Source organism: Peromyscus eremicus, chromosome 3 (genome assembly GCF_949786415.1).
Source record: "Peromyscus eremicus chromosome 3, PerEre_H2_v1, whole genome shotgun sequence".
In the NCBI taxonomy this organism is placed as follows: domain Eukaryota; kingdom Metazoa; phylum Chordata; class Mammalia; order Rodentia; family Cricetidae; genus Peromyscus; species Peromyscus eremicus.
This window is the reverse complement of record NC_081418.1, coordinates 235,470-250,847: the sequence shown is the minus strand read 5'-3', so window position 1 is coordinate 250,847 and position 15,378 is coordinate 235,470. Positions and strand designations below refer to the sequence as shown.

The window sequence follows — 15,378 nt, the reverse complement described above, 5'->3', positions numbered from 1 at the left end:
AATCTGTAGATTGCTTTTGGTAAGATTGCCATTTTTACTATGTTAATCCTACCTATCGATGAGCATGGGAGATCTTCCCATTTTCTGATGTCTTCTTCAATTTCTTTCTTCAGAGATTTAAAGTTCTTGTCATACAGGTCTTTCACTTGCTTAGTTAGAGTTACCCCAAGCTATTTTATATTATTTGTGGCTATTGTAAAGGGTGAGTGATGTTTCTCTGATTTCTCTCTCATCCCTTTTATCATTTGTATATAGGAGGGCTACTGATTTTTTTTTTTTTAGTTGATCTTGTATCCTGCCACCTTACTGAAGGAGTTTATCAGCTGTAGGAGTTCCCTGGTAGAATTTTTGGGGTCACTTATGTATACTATTATATCGTTTGCAAATAGTGAAAGTTTGACTTCTTCCTTTTCAATTTGTATCCCTTTGATCTTCTTTTGTTGTCTTATTGCTCTAGCTAGAACTTCCAAGTACTATATTGAATAAATATGGGGAGAGTGGATAGCCTTGTCATAGTCCTGATTTTAGTGGAATCCCTTTGAGTTTCTCTCCATTAATTTGGTGTTGGTTGTTGGCTTGCTGTACAATTGCCTTTATTATGTTTAGGTATGTTCCTTGTGTCCTGATCTCTCTAGGACCTTTATCCTGAAGGGGTGTTGGATGCACCTTTTTTCAACATCTAATGAGATGATCATGTGGTTTTTTTTCTTTCAGTTTGTTTATATGGTGTATTACATTGACAGATTTTCATGTGTTGAACCATCCTTGCATCCCTAGGATGAAGCCTACTTGGTCATGGTGGATAATTTTTTTGATGTGTTCTTGGATTCAGTTTACAAATATTTTGTTGAGTATTTTTGCATCAATGTTCATGAGGGAGATTGGTCTGTAATTCTCTTTCTTTGTTGCATCTTGGTGTGGTTTGAGTATCAGGGTAACTGTAGCTTCATAAAAAGAGTTTGGTAATGTTCCTTCTGTTTCTCTTGTGTGGAACAATTTGAAGAGTATTGGAATTAGCTCTTCTTTGAAGATCTGGTAGAATTCTGCCCTGAAACCATCTGGTCCTGGGCTTTTTTTGGTTGGGAGACTTTTAATGACTATTTCTATTTTCTTAAGGACTATTGGTCTATTTAAATGGTTTATCTCATCTTGATTTAACTTAAAACTACTATTTCTAATGCCATATTTCTTCAAGTGTGATCATCATTGTTCCATTCGTTTTTAGAGATTGTCACATGTTGAGCTGCATTGTTTCACCTAGTATTTGAATTTCTTTAGTGGTTATTATCATCTAATAAGAAATGCAATGTAAGAGGCTGAGAGATGGCTCAGCAGTTAGAAGCACTTGCTGCTCTTCCAGAGGACCAGGTTTCAATTACTGGAACTCACATAGCAGCTCACAACTTCAGTAACTTCAGTTCCAGTGGATCTGATGACGTTTTCTGGCTTCCCTGGGCACTGTATGCATATGGTGCTCATAGTGTACATGCAGGCAAAGCACTCATACACATAAAATAAAAATAAATAAATAATTGACTGGACAGTAATACTGTACACCTTTAATCCCAGCACTCAGGAGGCACAGGCAGGCAGATCTTTGTAAGCTGGAGGCCAGCCTGATCTACAGAATGAATTCGAGGACAGCCAGGGATGTCTTGTCCTGTCTTGAAAAACCAAAACCAAAAATAAATAAATAAATAATTGCTTAAGAAAGAATTGTGACCTGTCATGATGTAATCCTAGCACTTGGTGGGCTGAAGCAGGAGGATTGCTGCATGTTTTAGGCCAGCTTTTTTTACAGAGTGAATTCCAGGAAAACCCAGGCTACTAATTGAGACCTGGTCTCCAAAACAACAGCAAACAAAAAGAACTACATAGTTAGGCCAATGTGATGGTTCAAACCTGTAATCTCAATGCTTGGGAGGCCAAGGCAGGAGGATAGCAAGTTCAAAATCAGCTTATGGCTACATGGCTAGACCTTGTCTAAAAACAGACAGACAAACAAACAGACTAAAAACTCTCCCAAAACTATACAGTATTCTTAGATGAATAATGGAGTTGAAATACCTATGAGTAGGGAAAAATAAAGTTATTTTGATAAAAAGAGTAATAAAGTTTACATCTGTTTTGTGAACACTACAGGTTAATTATATCTGGTCTTGCCTCTCAAGTCAGAGTAACATTTCTGCCTAAATGGGGAGATTATTTTGTTTTATGGTATGGTTCCCTACCTCCTCCAAATTGTACATTGGTTGTCTTCCTTTATTTTTTGAGACAGTCTCTCACTAAACCCTTGGCTCACAGATTGGCTAGACTGGCTGGCTAGTGTCTCCCTAGCCACCCTCTGTCTCCTCTTCCTGTGCTGTCTCCTCTTCCTGTGCTGGGATTACAGGTGCGTTACCATGCCTTACTTTTTATATGGCTGTTAAAGGATCTAAATCCCAAGTCCTCATGCTTGCACAGCAGATACTTTACCCCCTGAGCCATCTTCCTAGAACCTTTAGTAAAGGAGTTTTAAACCTTGCTTTACTTCATTTCTCTTTGTTTAAAAGTTTCCCTTTCATAGTAGCCAAAGAAATTAACCAAAACAAGACTGTAGTTATCTGTAACTTTTGTGGTATCTGAATTGTTTAAAAGAGAATTTTAATCCAGGAATCATATTGAATAAGAATCAAATAAATAGGGGCTAGAGAGATGGCTCAGTGGTTAAGAGCACTGACTGCTCTTCCAGAGGACCTGGGTTCAATTCCCAGCACCCACATGACAGCTCACAACTGTCTGTAACTCCAGTTCCTGGAGATCTGACACTGTTATACCAATGCACATAAAATAAAGTTAAATAAGTTATTATTATTTTTTTTTTTTGGGTTTTTCGAGACAGGGTTTCTCTGTGTAGCTTTGCTACTCCCTAGCCCAGGCTGGCCTTGAACTCACAGAGATCCGCCTGGCTCTGCCTCCCGAGTGCTGGGATTAAAGGCGTGCGCCACCACCGCCCGGCAAATAAATTATTAAAAAAAGAAAATATTAAAAAAAAGAATCAAATAAGTAATGAGTACCACACTGACAGTTATTTCACTCTCTTAATAATATAGTTTTTCCCCTAGGGCCTTTGTGATAACATCTCTAGTTCCAATTTTCTTTCAAACCTCTAAGCCTATTTTTTCATCTCTAAATTTCCCTGTAATGGCTTGTTTTTATTCTGTATTCTGTCTCTCCTTTTCTCTCCTTCTCTCTTCTTGCTTGACTTAGCATCTTGGCAGTGTTTTGTGAACATTATAGTGAGCAGTGTCATAGCATGAACATTGTTATTCTGGCTTTTCCTGTGCTGTAAGTGTCCTTCACGTTTCAGTGTTATGCAATTCTGGAAATTTTATATTCTGTGGTTACTTGTACATTTCTGTTCTTTTGTAATATATCTTTTTTCTTTCTTTCTTTTTTTTTGTTTTGTTTTTGAGACTAGGTTTCTATGTATAACAGCTATGGCTGTCCTGGAACTTGATTTGTAGACCGGGTCTTCAGCTCACAGGTCTTCACCTGTCTCAGCTTCTTGAGTGCTGGGATTAAAGGCGTGCTCTACCACTGCCGGACTCTTTTTCGTTTTTGAATCAAGGTCTTACTATGTAACCTTGGCTGGCCTGGGACTTACCGTGTAGGTAAGCCTGTACCAGGCTGACATCAAACTCACAGAGCTCTGCTGTAGTTTTTTTTTTTTTTAAACCCTCTTACTCTTTTGGGGGCCTGCTACCCAGCTCCCAAATACTGCTACCCAGCTCCCAAATAAATATATGTGGAGGCTTATTCTTTCTTATGAATGCCCAGTGTTAGCTTTGTTTGTTTCTAGCCAGCTTTTCTTAAATTATCCTGTCTACCTTTTGCCTCTGGGCTTTTATCTTTCTCTATTCTCTATACCTTTCTTTACTTCTTACTCCATGGCTTGCTGTGTAGCTGGGTGTCTGGCCCCTGGTGTCCTCTCTTCTTCTCTTCTTCTTTTCTTTTCTTTCCTTTTTTTTTTTTTTTTTTTTTTTTTTTTTTTTTTTTCGAGACAGGGTTTCTCTGTGTAGCTTTGCACCTTTCCTGGAACTCACTCTGTAGACAGGATGGCCTTGAACTCACAGAGATCCGCCTGCCTCTGCATCTTGAGTGCTGGGATTAAAGGCGTGCGCCACCACCGCCCGGCTCTTCTTCTTTTCTTGTTCCTTGATCTTCTCTTCCCAGATTTCTCCTCCTATTTATTTTTTCTGCCTGCTAGCCCTACTTATCCTGTCTCCTGCCTTGTTATTGGCTGTTCAGCTCTTTATTAGACCATCAGGTGTTTTAGACAGGCTAAGTAACACAGCTTCACAGAGTTAAATAAATGCAACATAAAAGAATGCAACATGTCTTTTCGCCATTAAATGAGTGTTCCTCAGCATAAACAAATGTAACCCATCCTCAACTAATATTTCACAACAATCTGTCAATCTCTACATCCTGAGTGCTAAGATTAAAGGTATGCATCCTTGTGCCTGCCTCATTTTTTTATTGGAGGGTCTAGGCAAGTCTCATGGCCCATGAATTCTTGATCTTTCTGCCTCTATTTCCCCAGTGTACAGTGCAAGGATTACATGCTATGTCACTCTACCTGGCTACATTTGTACATTTCTTAAGCATGATGGTCTTTATTTTAATGAAATACTAAACTTGGAATATACCTTTTTTGATGCAGAAATGGTAACTATGATGCAAAGTAGATAAAAACTGAAGGTTACTCTACCTGAGTGTCCCATATGCTAATTACATTATCCTGTGGATCACAACTTCTATGAAAGAAGTCCTACCAGAAATGAGTGTTGTCTGCAGAAATGTGACACATCTGTCCTCTCAGGAGGAGTGGGAAGGGACAGGTAGAAGAAGACATCTGGAACACAGGCTGCTGCTCTTAGGAGGATGTTAAAGGAGTTGGACGGGGGAGGTGTGTCTCCAGGTTCCTTCAGATGTGAGTGTCTGGTAAAATAAGTAGCCAACTCATAGTCATGCTTCATTCTTCCTTAGATGAGGGAGAATGTTTTTATTTTTTCTTTTTCTTTTTTTTTTGAGACAGGGTTTCTCTCTGTAGCCCTGGCTGTCCTGGAACTAGCTCTGTAGACCAGGCTGGCCTCAAATTTACAGAGAGCCACCTGCCTCTGCCTCCTGAGGACTGAGATTAAAGCCCACCACAGCCTTACTGTGAAATTTTCTGAGCTTAATTTTGTTCCAAAGGGGGATTTGGTAATGGATTAGTCAGTAAAGTGCTTGCTATGCAAACATAAATATCTGAGTTCAGTTTCCAGCAACTGCATTAAAGAGCCAGGTGTTGGGGAGGCAGACAGGAGGATTTCTGGAGCTGGCCAGACAGACAGTGTAGAGTCTAGATTCCAGATGAGTTGGAGAATTTCAGGTTCAATAAAGAGACCATGTCTCAAAAATAAGGTGGAGAGTGATTGAGAAAGACACCTGCTATTGACCTCAGGGTCTCTACACAGGTACACACTCACTCACTCACACAGACAGACACACACACACACACACACACACACACACACACACACACACACACGTCCACGTCCACACACATACTCGCTCACTCCACAAGAAACACTCAATGTGTGTTCTGCTTTGTCTTACAGTGATAACGTTCAGCAATACCTGATGACCAATAATGTGCCAGAGGCTGCCTCTATCCTGATGACCATGACAGAACTTGACATCAAGCTTCAGGAGTCGTCTTGTACTCATCTTCTTAGTTTCATGAGAGCCACAGTTAAATTCTGGCATAAAATTCTCAAGGACAAGCTTACCAGGCAGGAAATATTTCATGGTGATTGCTTTCTGATGGATATTTGGTAATTTAATGGCATCATATGAAATACTGTTTCTTTTCTCTTACAGTGATTTTGAGGAAATTTTAGCACAGCTTCATTGGCCATTCATCACACACACCCAGTCTCAAACTGTTGGCATAAGCCTGCCTGCTAGTGCCCCTGAGGTGTATGCTACTCTGGAGACACTGTTTTGTCAGCTGTTGAAACTACAAACCTCGTATCTTTGTTGGAGTGGAAAAGTTACTAAGACTACTTCCTACAGTATATTTGTGGTTAGTGATTAAAATATTTTGGACTAGTGATAGTGTGGTAGAGTATGAATGAGGCACTGGAATTGACCTTCGATACCAGAGGAGAACGTTTTCAAGTGACCATGAAGCAAAATTGAGGGTCCTAAGTTAGACTTGATATGTAACTTTCTATTGGAAAGTATATATTTTCTTTAAAAAATGAATTGTCTGGGAGTGGGAAGGCTGTAAAAAAAGAGTTCTGAGATAAACAGCTGTCTTAGTCAGTGTTCTATTGCTGTGAAGAGACACCATGACTACAAAAACTCTTATAAAGGAAAACATTTAACTAGATCTGGCGTATAGTTTTAGAGGGGTTGTCCATTATTGTCATGGTGGGAATCATTGCCGCATGTAGGCAGACATGGTGCTGGAGAGGTAGCTGAGAGTTCTACATCTGGATTAGCAGATGGCAGGAAGGGAGAGACACTGGGCCAGTCTTGAGCACTTGAAACCCCAAAGCCCACCCTAGTGGCAAACTTCTTCCAACAAAGTCACAGCTATTCCAATAAGGCCACACCTCCTAATCCCTGTCAAGTAGTACCTTTTCCTAAGGACCAAACATTTAAATACATGAGCCTACTTTGTCCAGTCTTATTCAAACCCCCTTGGTAATTGACCAGTGTTGGTATTACAGGTCTTTTGGGACAAGAAAATAAATAGGAAATGGGAAGAAACCTTAGTAACAAAGTATTAATCAGCTGGGCGGTGGTGACCCACGCCTTTAATCCTAGCACTCGGGAGGCAGAGCCAGGCGGATCTCTGTGAGTTCGAGGCCAGCCTGGGCTACAGAGTGAGTTCCAGGAAAGGTGCAAAGCTACACAGAGAAACCCTGTCTCAAAAACAACAAACAAACAAACAAACAAACAACCAAAGTATTAATCAAATGATTGTGTAAGTTGATTTCCTTACTACTGATTGATTCTAAAAACCTTTTATATTTTCATTATTTTTTATTTTGTGAGTATACCTGTTTTGCCTGTTGAAGTCAGAAGAGGGCATCAGATCTTCTGGTCTGGTACTATAGTTAAGGATGATTGTGAGTCATGATGTGGGTGCTGGGAATCAAACCTGGATTCTCTGCAAGAGAAACAAGTATTCTTAACCACAGAGTCATCTCTCCAGTCCCTAAAAACCTTTTTAGTGAATTTAAATTCAATATAAAGTTAGGTTTCACATTACTTGTACTAAACCTTTTGCTAAGTATTAATACATTTGTTGGAAAAATTGCGTGAGTGAGTGAGTGAGTGTGTGTGTGTGCATAAATATGATTTCGATTCTTTTTCCTTGACTTGACTGCGTCAGAGATGAATTACTAACTGAGCCCAAACAACTCCCAGAAAAATATTCTCTTCCTGCATGCCCTTCTGTGATCCTGCCCATCCAGATCATGCTGACTCCCCTTCAGAAGAGATTCAAGTACCACTTCAGAGGCAACCGGCAGACAAATGTTATCAGTAAGGTGTGCTTCGCTATTCTCTCTCTATCTCTCTCTTATTGTTTTTTGAGACAGGGTCTAAGAAGAACCCCAAGCTGGCCTCAAACTTGAGCTCCCTTTGCATCTGCCTCCTGAGTGCTGGGATTACATGTATGTGCCATGATGTCCACTTTGCCCTGAGGTTTCAGTAAATGTTACCTGTGCCAGGGCTTTTGTGTGTTTAAGTTAAAAACCTGTCTTTATTCATGTTTCTGTTTTCCCTGAAAGGCTAAATTCCTGCCTTATAACTGCTCTTTGTAGACATAACTGGGACTTAGATTGACAGATTGTCAGAATTGGTGCTCTCCTTGGGACATCGTCTAAGCAATTTCTCACATTTATGTTTGAGCATGCAGGCTTTACAATCAAATCTATGCCCAGGCTTCACTATACAGACCACTCCTGTAGATATATATGAATAGAGTGAAAAAGATTGTGAATTCCACAAGATAGAGCATTGGATGTTGACTAGAGGTGTCAATGCCAAAGTGACACATAGCTGCAGAAGAGATATCATGGCAGTAAGTGATGGAATAATTTAAAGGAAATTGTTACCAATATTTGAACTGAGGGATTCTATTGGCATTTTTCTGTAATTATAATCTACAAGGATGTGGGCACTATCTTATTTGTTCTTGTTGTTTGCTGCAGTCAATGCAGTGCATGGAACAGGGTCAGTAAGTATTCTGAATTTAGTGCAAAAACACACCAGGTATTATACATGTCATATGGATGAACATAGTGTCAGTAGATTCCTGTTTGTACTTTATGGGTTTCCTTTTTGGGTAGAGTGTTGTTGGAAGAGCAGAATCATTTAGTATTCAGTAGTAAATGAGGCAAAATATAAACTGAACATGTAGAAAGGCAATAATGTAATTTGGTGTAAGGAAATTTTGAGTTGTGTTGGCTCAGTTTAAAAGCGTGATCCTAATGAATTTAGTACACTGTCAAAAGACCTAAAGTGAGACAGTCTTTGAGATTAGATGTTGCCCTTATTTGTATTCCCAACCTTTCAAATACCATAGGGATTTACCAGTCAGTCTTTTTTTTTTCAGTGCTGTGGGTTTAACCCAGGGCCTTGCACATGCTGGGCAAGTGCTCTATCCCTGAGTTATATTCCAGCCTAGTATGTTTTTGAGCTGTTGTGTAGAAAAAAACTTGAAATGTTTGCAGAATCCTCTCTAAAGACAATTTAAAATGCTTTATGTGGAGCTGGTGAGATGGGCCAGTGGGTAAAGCCATATATACCTCTAAGCCTGACCACTTGAATTTGATCCCCAGGACCCACTTGGTGGCAAGAGAGAATTGACTCCTGAAAGTTGTCTTTTTATTGCCACTTGTACACTGTGTATTGTGTACTCCCACATACACATACACTCAAATGTGCATATACACACAGAAAAAAATGTAAAAAAAGTTTAAAATTCTTTGTGCCTACATTTCCTTTCCATAACTATATCCATTTTAAGGCTTGGATATATTTGTAATGTAGACCAGCTGGATTTTTCCTTTACTTTACCTTTTGAAAAGAAAGCAGAAGAAAATCATGTTTAAAAATGATTTGGGGATGTAGCTCAGTCTAAGTGGAGTGCTTCCATAGTTAATGAAGACCTAGATTTAATCCCCAGCACCACATAAACCACATGTGATGGTGCATATTTGAAATTCTCAAACTAGGAAGGTAGAGGCAGGAAGATCAGAAGTTCATCATCCTCAGTTACATAAAGAGTTTGAGGATAGCATGAGCTACAATGAGATCCTATCTCAAAATACTTTCTTCAGAATGCTATTTCCAAGAACAATTTCAAAGATATCAGTTGCTTATAATACCTCATCATGCTAGGTTTGGAGGGCTTTAAAATAAACCAGCATTTTATATCTCTTTGTGTGTGTAGGTCAGAGGAACAATCTGTGCGAGTTGGCCCTTTCTCTCCATTATGTAGATTCCAGGGAACCAACTCAGGCTGTTAGGCTTGCTGGCAGGTCTCTTTACCCATGGAGCCACCCTGCTGTCTTGGCTCTGTTGTTGTTATGTTTTGCTCTAGAACCTAGGGCTTTTTGTGTGCTGGACAGGTGTAGCTAGAGTTTTCCTGCCTGGCCCACAGTCAGGACAAATCTCTCTCACCCACCAGTCCCACAGCCGCTCAGACCCGACCAAGTAAACAAGGAGATTTATATTGGTTACAAACTGTATGGCCGTGGCAGGCTTCTTGCTAACTGTTCTTATAGCTTAAATTAATCCATTTCTATAAATCTATACCTTGCCTAGTGGCTCGTGGCTTACTGGCATCTTCACATGCTGTTTGTCATCGTGGTGGCTGGCAGTGTCTCTGACTCAGCCTTCCACTTCCCAGCTTTATTCTCCTCCTTGTCCTGCCTATACTTCCTGCCTAGCCACTGGCCAATCAGTGTTTTATTTATTGACCAATCAGAGTAACACATTTGCCATACAGAACTTCCCACGGCAGACAGGTGTTAGTTTTTAAGTATATACAACTGTCTTTTCTTCATTATTATTGTGATTATGCCCCCTTCTTCCTCTTTTTTTTGTGGTGCTGGGGATTGAAATCAAGGCTTTTTGCATCTAAGCACATGTTATACTAGCAAAATACCTAACCCCAATATGGTATTTTAAATTTGAGTTTGCTGACTTAAGCCACATTATTGGAATTTGTTGAGAGTATGTTGGGAAACATTTGATTATAAAGTCTTTTGTGAGTTTGAAGTGCAGGGTAAGAATTATTGTCTTACATATAGGATTTTTTGACTAATTTTTGTCTGTTTATAATTGAATGCATTTAATTAGAATTTTCTATGACTAAAGAATAAATAAGGAATTTCCGTTTCCCTTCTCCTTAGCCTGAATGGTACTTGGCTCAGGTACTTATGTGGATTGGAAACCATGCTCACTTTCTGGATGAGAAGATTCAGCCAATATTGGAGAAAGCAGGCTCTGCAGTCAATGCAAGGGTAAAAGGCTGAGGCCTATGCATTCAGTTTCATTAGAGTTGTTTATGTACCTGACGGACATAATCCCTCATACCTGTCTGTTTCTTTCAGCTTGAGTTTTCTCGGGGTCTTATGATGCTCATACTTGAGAAGTTGGCTTCCGATATACCTTGCCTGCTCTATGATGACAATCTCTTCTGTCATTTGGTGGATGAGGTGCTGTTGTTTGAAAGGGAGCTGCACAGTGTTCATGGCTATCCTAGCACTTTTGCTAGTTGTATGCATATTCTGTCAGAGGAAACCTGTTTTCAGAGATGGTTGACTGTGGAGAGAAAATGTAAGTGCTCATGTGGCCATCAAGTTGGGAGGGTATCTCAGTTTTTTTGTTTGTTTGCTTGCTTTTCATTTTATTAGACATTTTTTTAGACAGGGTCTCACTGTGTAACATTGGCTGGCCTGGAACTCTCTGTATAGACCAAGTTGGCCTCAAACTCATTGAGATCTATGTGCCTTTGCCTCCAAAGTGCTAGGATTAAAAGCACATAAGACCACTGCCTGGCAATCTGTCTGTTTTGTGTGTGTAAAGTTTTGGAGCTTAGAACTCTTACAGCTCTGAGTAGGAAGCATAGGAGCCTAAGCTTTCCTAGGCAGGGTCTACTGAATTACCTTCAAAGACAGTCTTCATTTCTTTCCGTGAAACTTCAGTGTTATTCCTGGAATTACAGTCTACATGTTGGAATATTGAGTCAGTAGAGGATATTGCTGTTTTGTAGATTTTTGCCATGTACTATTTCTACTCTAGTTCCCCTCCTCCCCACACCCCCCCCCCCATTTTTCGAGAGAGGGTTTCTGTAGGTGTAATTCTTTTTTTTTAAAGATTTATTTATTTATTATGTATACAATGTTCTGACTGCATGTATGCCTGCAGGCCAGAAGAGGGCACCAGATCTCATTATAGGTGGTTGTGAGCCACCATGTGGTTGCTGGGAATTGAACTCAGGACTTCTGGAAGAGCAGTAAGTGCTCTTAACCTCTGAGCCATCTCTCCAGCCCCTGTAGGTGTAATTCTAAACAATCTTATTAAATAAGAAACACAGAGCCAATTAAGAGTTAAAAGCCCAGAGAACAGAGCAGTAGCTAAGAGCTAAGACCACCTTATCTTACCACTCGCTGCTGTCCTTCCCCTGAGAGAGAGAGACCTTCTTCCTGTGTCCTGTCTTTTTATTGCCTTTCTGTTCTTTCTTCTCATTGGTTCTAAACCCAACCACATGACCTCCTCGTTACTGCCTGTCTATACAGACCTCCACGTCTCTATGGTTCGTACTGAGATTAAAGGTTTGGGTCTCTGTGTGTCCTTGAACACACAGAGATTCTGCCTGCCATGTGAACACGGATTAAGGGCGTGTGCCACCACCACCGGACTTCTGCTAAATGGCTTGTTCTTAGCTCTGATCCCCAGGCAACTTTATTTATTAACATACAAATAATATCACATTTCAGCACAAATAAAATATCACCATAGGTTTCTCTGTGTAGCTTTGGAGCCTGTCCTGGAACTCTCTCTGTAGACCAGGCTGGCCCCGAACTCACAGAGATCTGCATGCTTCTGCCTCCCGAGTGCTGGGATTAAAGGTGTGCGCCACTACCACCTGGCTAATTGAGTATTTTTGGTTGTACCACATCTAGTCAGAATTACTATTTTGAGGATTTGAGAGGAGGGAGAATAAGGTATCTTATTTAACTCTAAAGTTGAAGATTTTAAATATAGTACGATTAGTTAGTGGGAGATTGCAAATTTATTTTGTTTGAAAAAAATCATTGCTAAAAAATATAAGTTGATAATTTAAGAATGACTATAACTCCTTGACATGATCCATTCTTCATGTTAGTTGCTCTTCAAAAAATGGACTCAATGCTTTCGTCGGAGGCTGCCTGGGTATCCCAGTATAAAGACATCACTGATGTGGATGAAATGAAGGTTCCAGACTGTGCAGAAGTTTTTATGACTTTACTTTTGGTTATAACTGGTAAGTACTGGTCTTTTAATGCATGATGTTAGTTTAAAATTAAGTTTTTAAGCTGGGTATGGGGGCTCACACTTGTAATCCCATCTCGGGAGGGAGAGACAGGAGTATCAAGAGCTCAAGGCCAGTCTTAGTTACGAAGCAAGTTTGAGGTCAGCCTGGGATATATGAGACTCTATCTTAAAAAAACTAAAACAAACCAAGGAGCAAACAAACAACAAAACTAATTGTAGTTTTGTAAGTTTGGGGCTTGAGAGATAGCTCAGCAGGGAAGAATTCTTGCTGCTCTTACAGAAGACCCAGTTCAGCTTCCAGTTTATAACCCATTGTAACTCCAGCTCTAGGGGACCCAATGCCCTCTTTGGCCTCCTCAGGCACCAGGCATGCGTGTAGTGCATATATATATATATATATATATATATATATATATATATATATGCACTACATGTATATATATATATATATGCACTACATGTATATATATATATATATATATATATATACACATGCAGGAACACATTCATAAGCATAAAATAGAAATACTAACTCTTTAAAGTCGTACGTTTCACTGGGAGGTAGTGGTGCCCACCTTTAATCCCTTAACTCAGGAGGCAGAGGCAGGCAGATCTTTGAGTTCGAGGCCAGCCTGGTCTATAGAGCGAGTTCTAGGATATCCAAGGCTACACAGAGAAACTCTGTCTCCAAAAACCAAAACCAAACAAGCTAAAAAAGTATTGTGTTTCACATGATTTTTTTTTGGTAGTTAATAAATAGCATTATAGTAACTTCATGTTTTTTTCTACTCTAATAAAAACCTGGGGCAGTAGTCTCACTTGTGGCTTTCTAATAATTTAGGACTGAGCCATGTGTGGCAGCACTCACCTTTCATCCTAGCACTCTGGAAGAAGAGGCTGGAGGATTTGTGGCTTTGAGATCATTCTGGTTTATGAGTTCTAGGCCACCCCAGATGTATAGTGAAATTCTGGCTCAAAATAATAAAATAACAATAAATATTAATAATAATATTAATAGTAACAACAATCAGGCCACCTAGATGTATAGTGAGACCCTGTCTCAAAATAACAACAACAACTTAGCACGTAAAAAGGGAAAAAGTCTTGAACAAGGCCAGGCAGTGGTGGCACATGCCTTTAATCCCAGGACTCAGTAGCAGAGGCAGGTTGATCTACAGAGTGAGTTCTAGGACAGTTAGGGCAACAGAGAGAAATTCTGTCTCAACAAACAAACAAATAAACAAACAAAAAAGTCTTGAGCAAAACAAATAAAAATTTGTTAATTTTTTTAACTCATTGCCATTCTTTTTACATGTCTTCAGATTTCATTTTATTACTGTTATTTTAAAGACTTTATGTGTATGAGTATATACCTGTATGAACGTATTTGTAGCATGTGCATGCCTAGTAGTGCCTATGGAGGCCAGAAAAAAATGTTGGATTCCCTGAAACTGGAGTTACAGATGGTTGTGAGCTGCCATGTAGGTGCTGGGAACCAAACCTGTGCTCTCTATAAGAATAGTAAGTGCTCTTAACTAGTGAGCTTCTCTCCAGCTCCTTTTATTTTATTTTATTTAAATTCTTTAGTTTTATGTATGAGATTTTTGCCTGCACAGATATATGTGTACCACATGCATGCCTAGTGCCTGTATAGTTCAGAAGAGAGTGTTGGATCCCCTAGAATGGGAGTTACAGTTGGTTGTAAGTTATCATGTGGGTGCTGGGAACTGAACCAGGAACCTTTCTAAGAGCAGCCAGTGCTCTTTCCACTGAACCATCTCTCCAGCCCCCATTTATTATTTTTTTAAGAGACAGAGTCTTACTGCATTGCCTGGGCTGGCTTGAGCGCCTATTCTCAGATGATCTTTCTGCCTTGGCTTCCCAGATAGCTGAGCCTAGGTACACTCTACTATGTTCGGTGGAAACCTAAACTTTCTTGGAATTGAAGAAGAGAGTAGAATAATGAAGTAGTTTTAGAATTGAAATAGTATAGGGATTCTTCTCATGTAGTGTTATTCTGGCCAGAGAAGTGACTAGTGTCCTAAAGCTCTGTTGGTGTGCAACATCCAAATTTCCTATTGTAGACTGCTGGTTCTCTAGATGCCAGTAACTCCTCATTGCTGTCATCCTATGCCCTCTTTGCTCCCATCCTCATATGGCAATTGTTTTGGTTTGAAAGGAAATGGCACACAAAGGAAGTGGTACTATTAGGAGGTGTGGCTTTGTTGGAGTGGAGTGGAGTGTGGCCTTGTTGGAGGAAATATGTCACTGTGGTGACAGGCTTTGAGGTTTCCTATGCTTAGGATACCAGTGTCTCTGTTGACTTCCTGTTGTCTGCTAGATGTAGAATTCTCAGTTATTCCAGCACCATGTCTGCCTGCACATCACCATGCTCCCTGCCATGATGATAATGGACTGAATCTCTGAAACTGTAAGCAAGCCACCCCCAATTAAAGGTTTTTATTTATGAGAGTTGCTGTGGTCATGGAGTCCCTTCACAGCAATAAAAACCCTAATTAAGACAGAGGTTACGGGCTGGAGAGATGGCTCAAAGGTTAAGAGCACTGACTGCTCTCCCAGAGGTCTTGAGTTCAATCCCCAGCACCCACATGGTGGCTCACAACCATCTGTAATGAGATCTGGTGCCCTCTTCTGGCCTGCAGTCATATACGCTGTATACATAATAAATAAATAAATTAAAAAAAAAAAAAAGACAGAGGTTACAAGGGACTGGGGTATTGCTGTGATAGGTCTGACCATGGTTTTGTTTGCAGGAATTTGGACGTT

The 15,378-nt window shown here is 40.0% G+C and overlaps 1 protein-coding gene across 4 annotated transcripts in view; it reads left to right on the top strand.

Annotated features, from left to right (window-relative positions):
* LOC131906580 (RAD50-interacting protein 1) overlaps positions 1-15,378 on the top strand; it is a 47,387-nt gene that overhangs the window by 18,475 nt on the left and 13,534 nt on the right. For all 4 annotated transcript variants that reach the window (XM_059257195.1, XM_059257192.1, XM_059257191.1 and 1 more), the window contains 6 exons: positions 5,646-5,819; positions 5,908-6,057; positions 7,433-7,589; positions 10,464-10,574; positions 10,665-10,890; positions 12,443-12,580. In XM_059257195.1, coding sequence (XP_059113178.1) covers positions 5,646-5,819; positions 5,908-6,057; positions 7,433-7,589; positions 10,464-10,574; positions 10,665-10,890; positions 12,443-12,580 — 956 coding nt within the window. The remainder of the gene's footprint in view (positions 1-5,645; positions 5,820-5,907; positions 6,058-7,432; positions 7,590-10,463; positions 10,575-10,664; positions 10,891-12,442; positions 12,581-15,378) is intronic.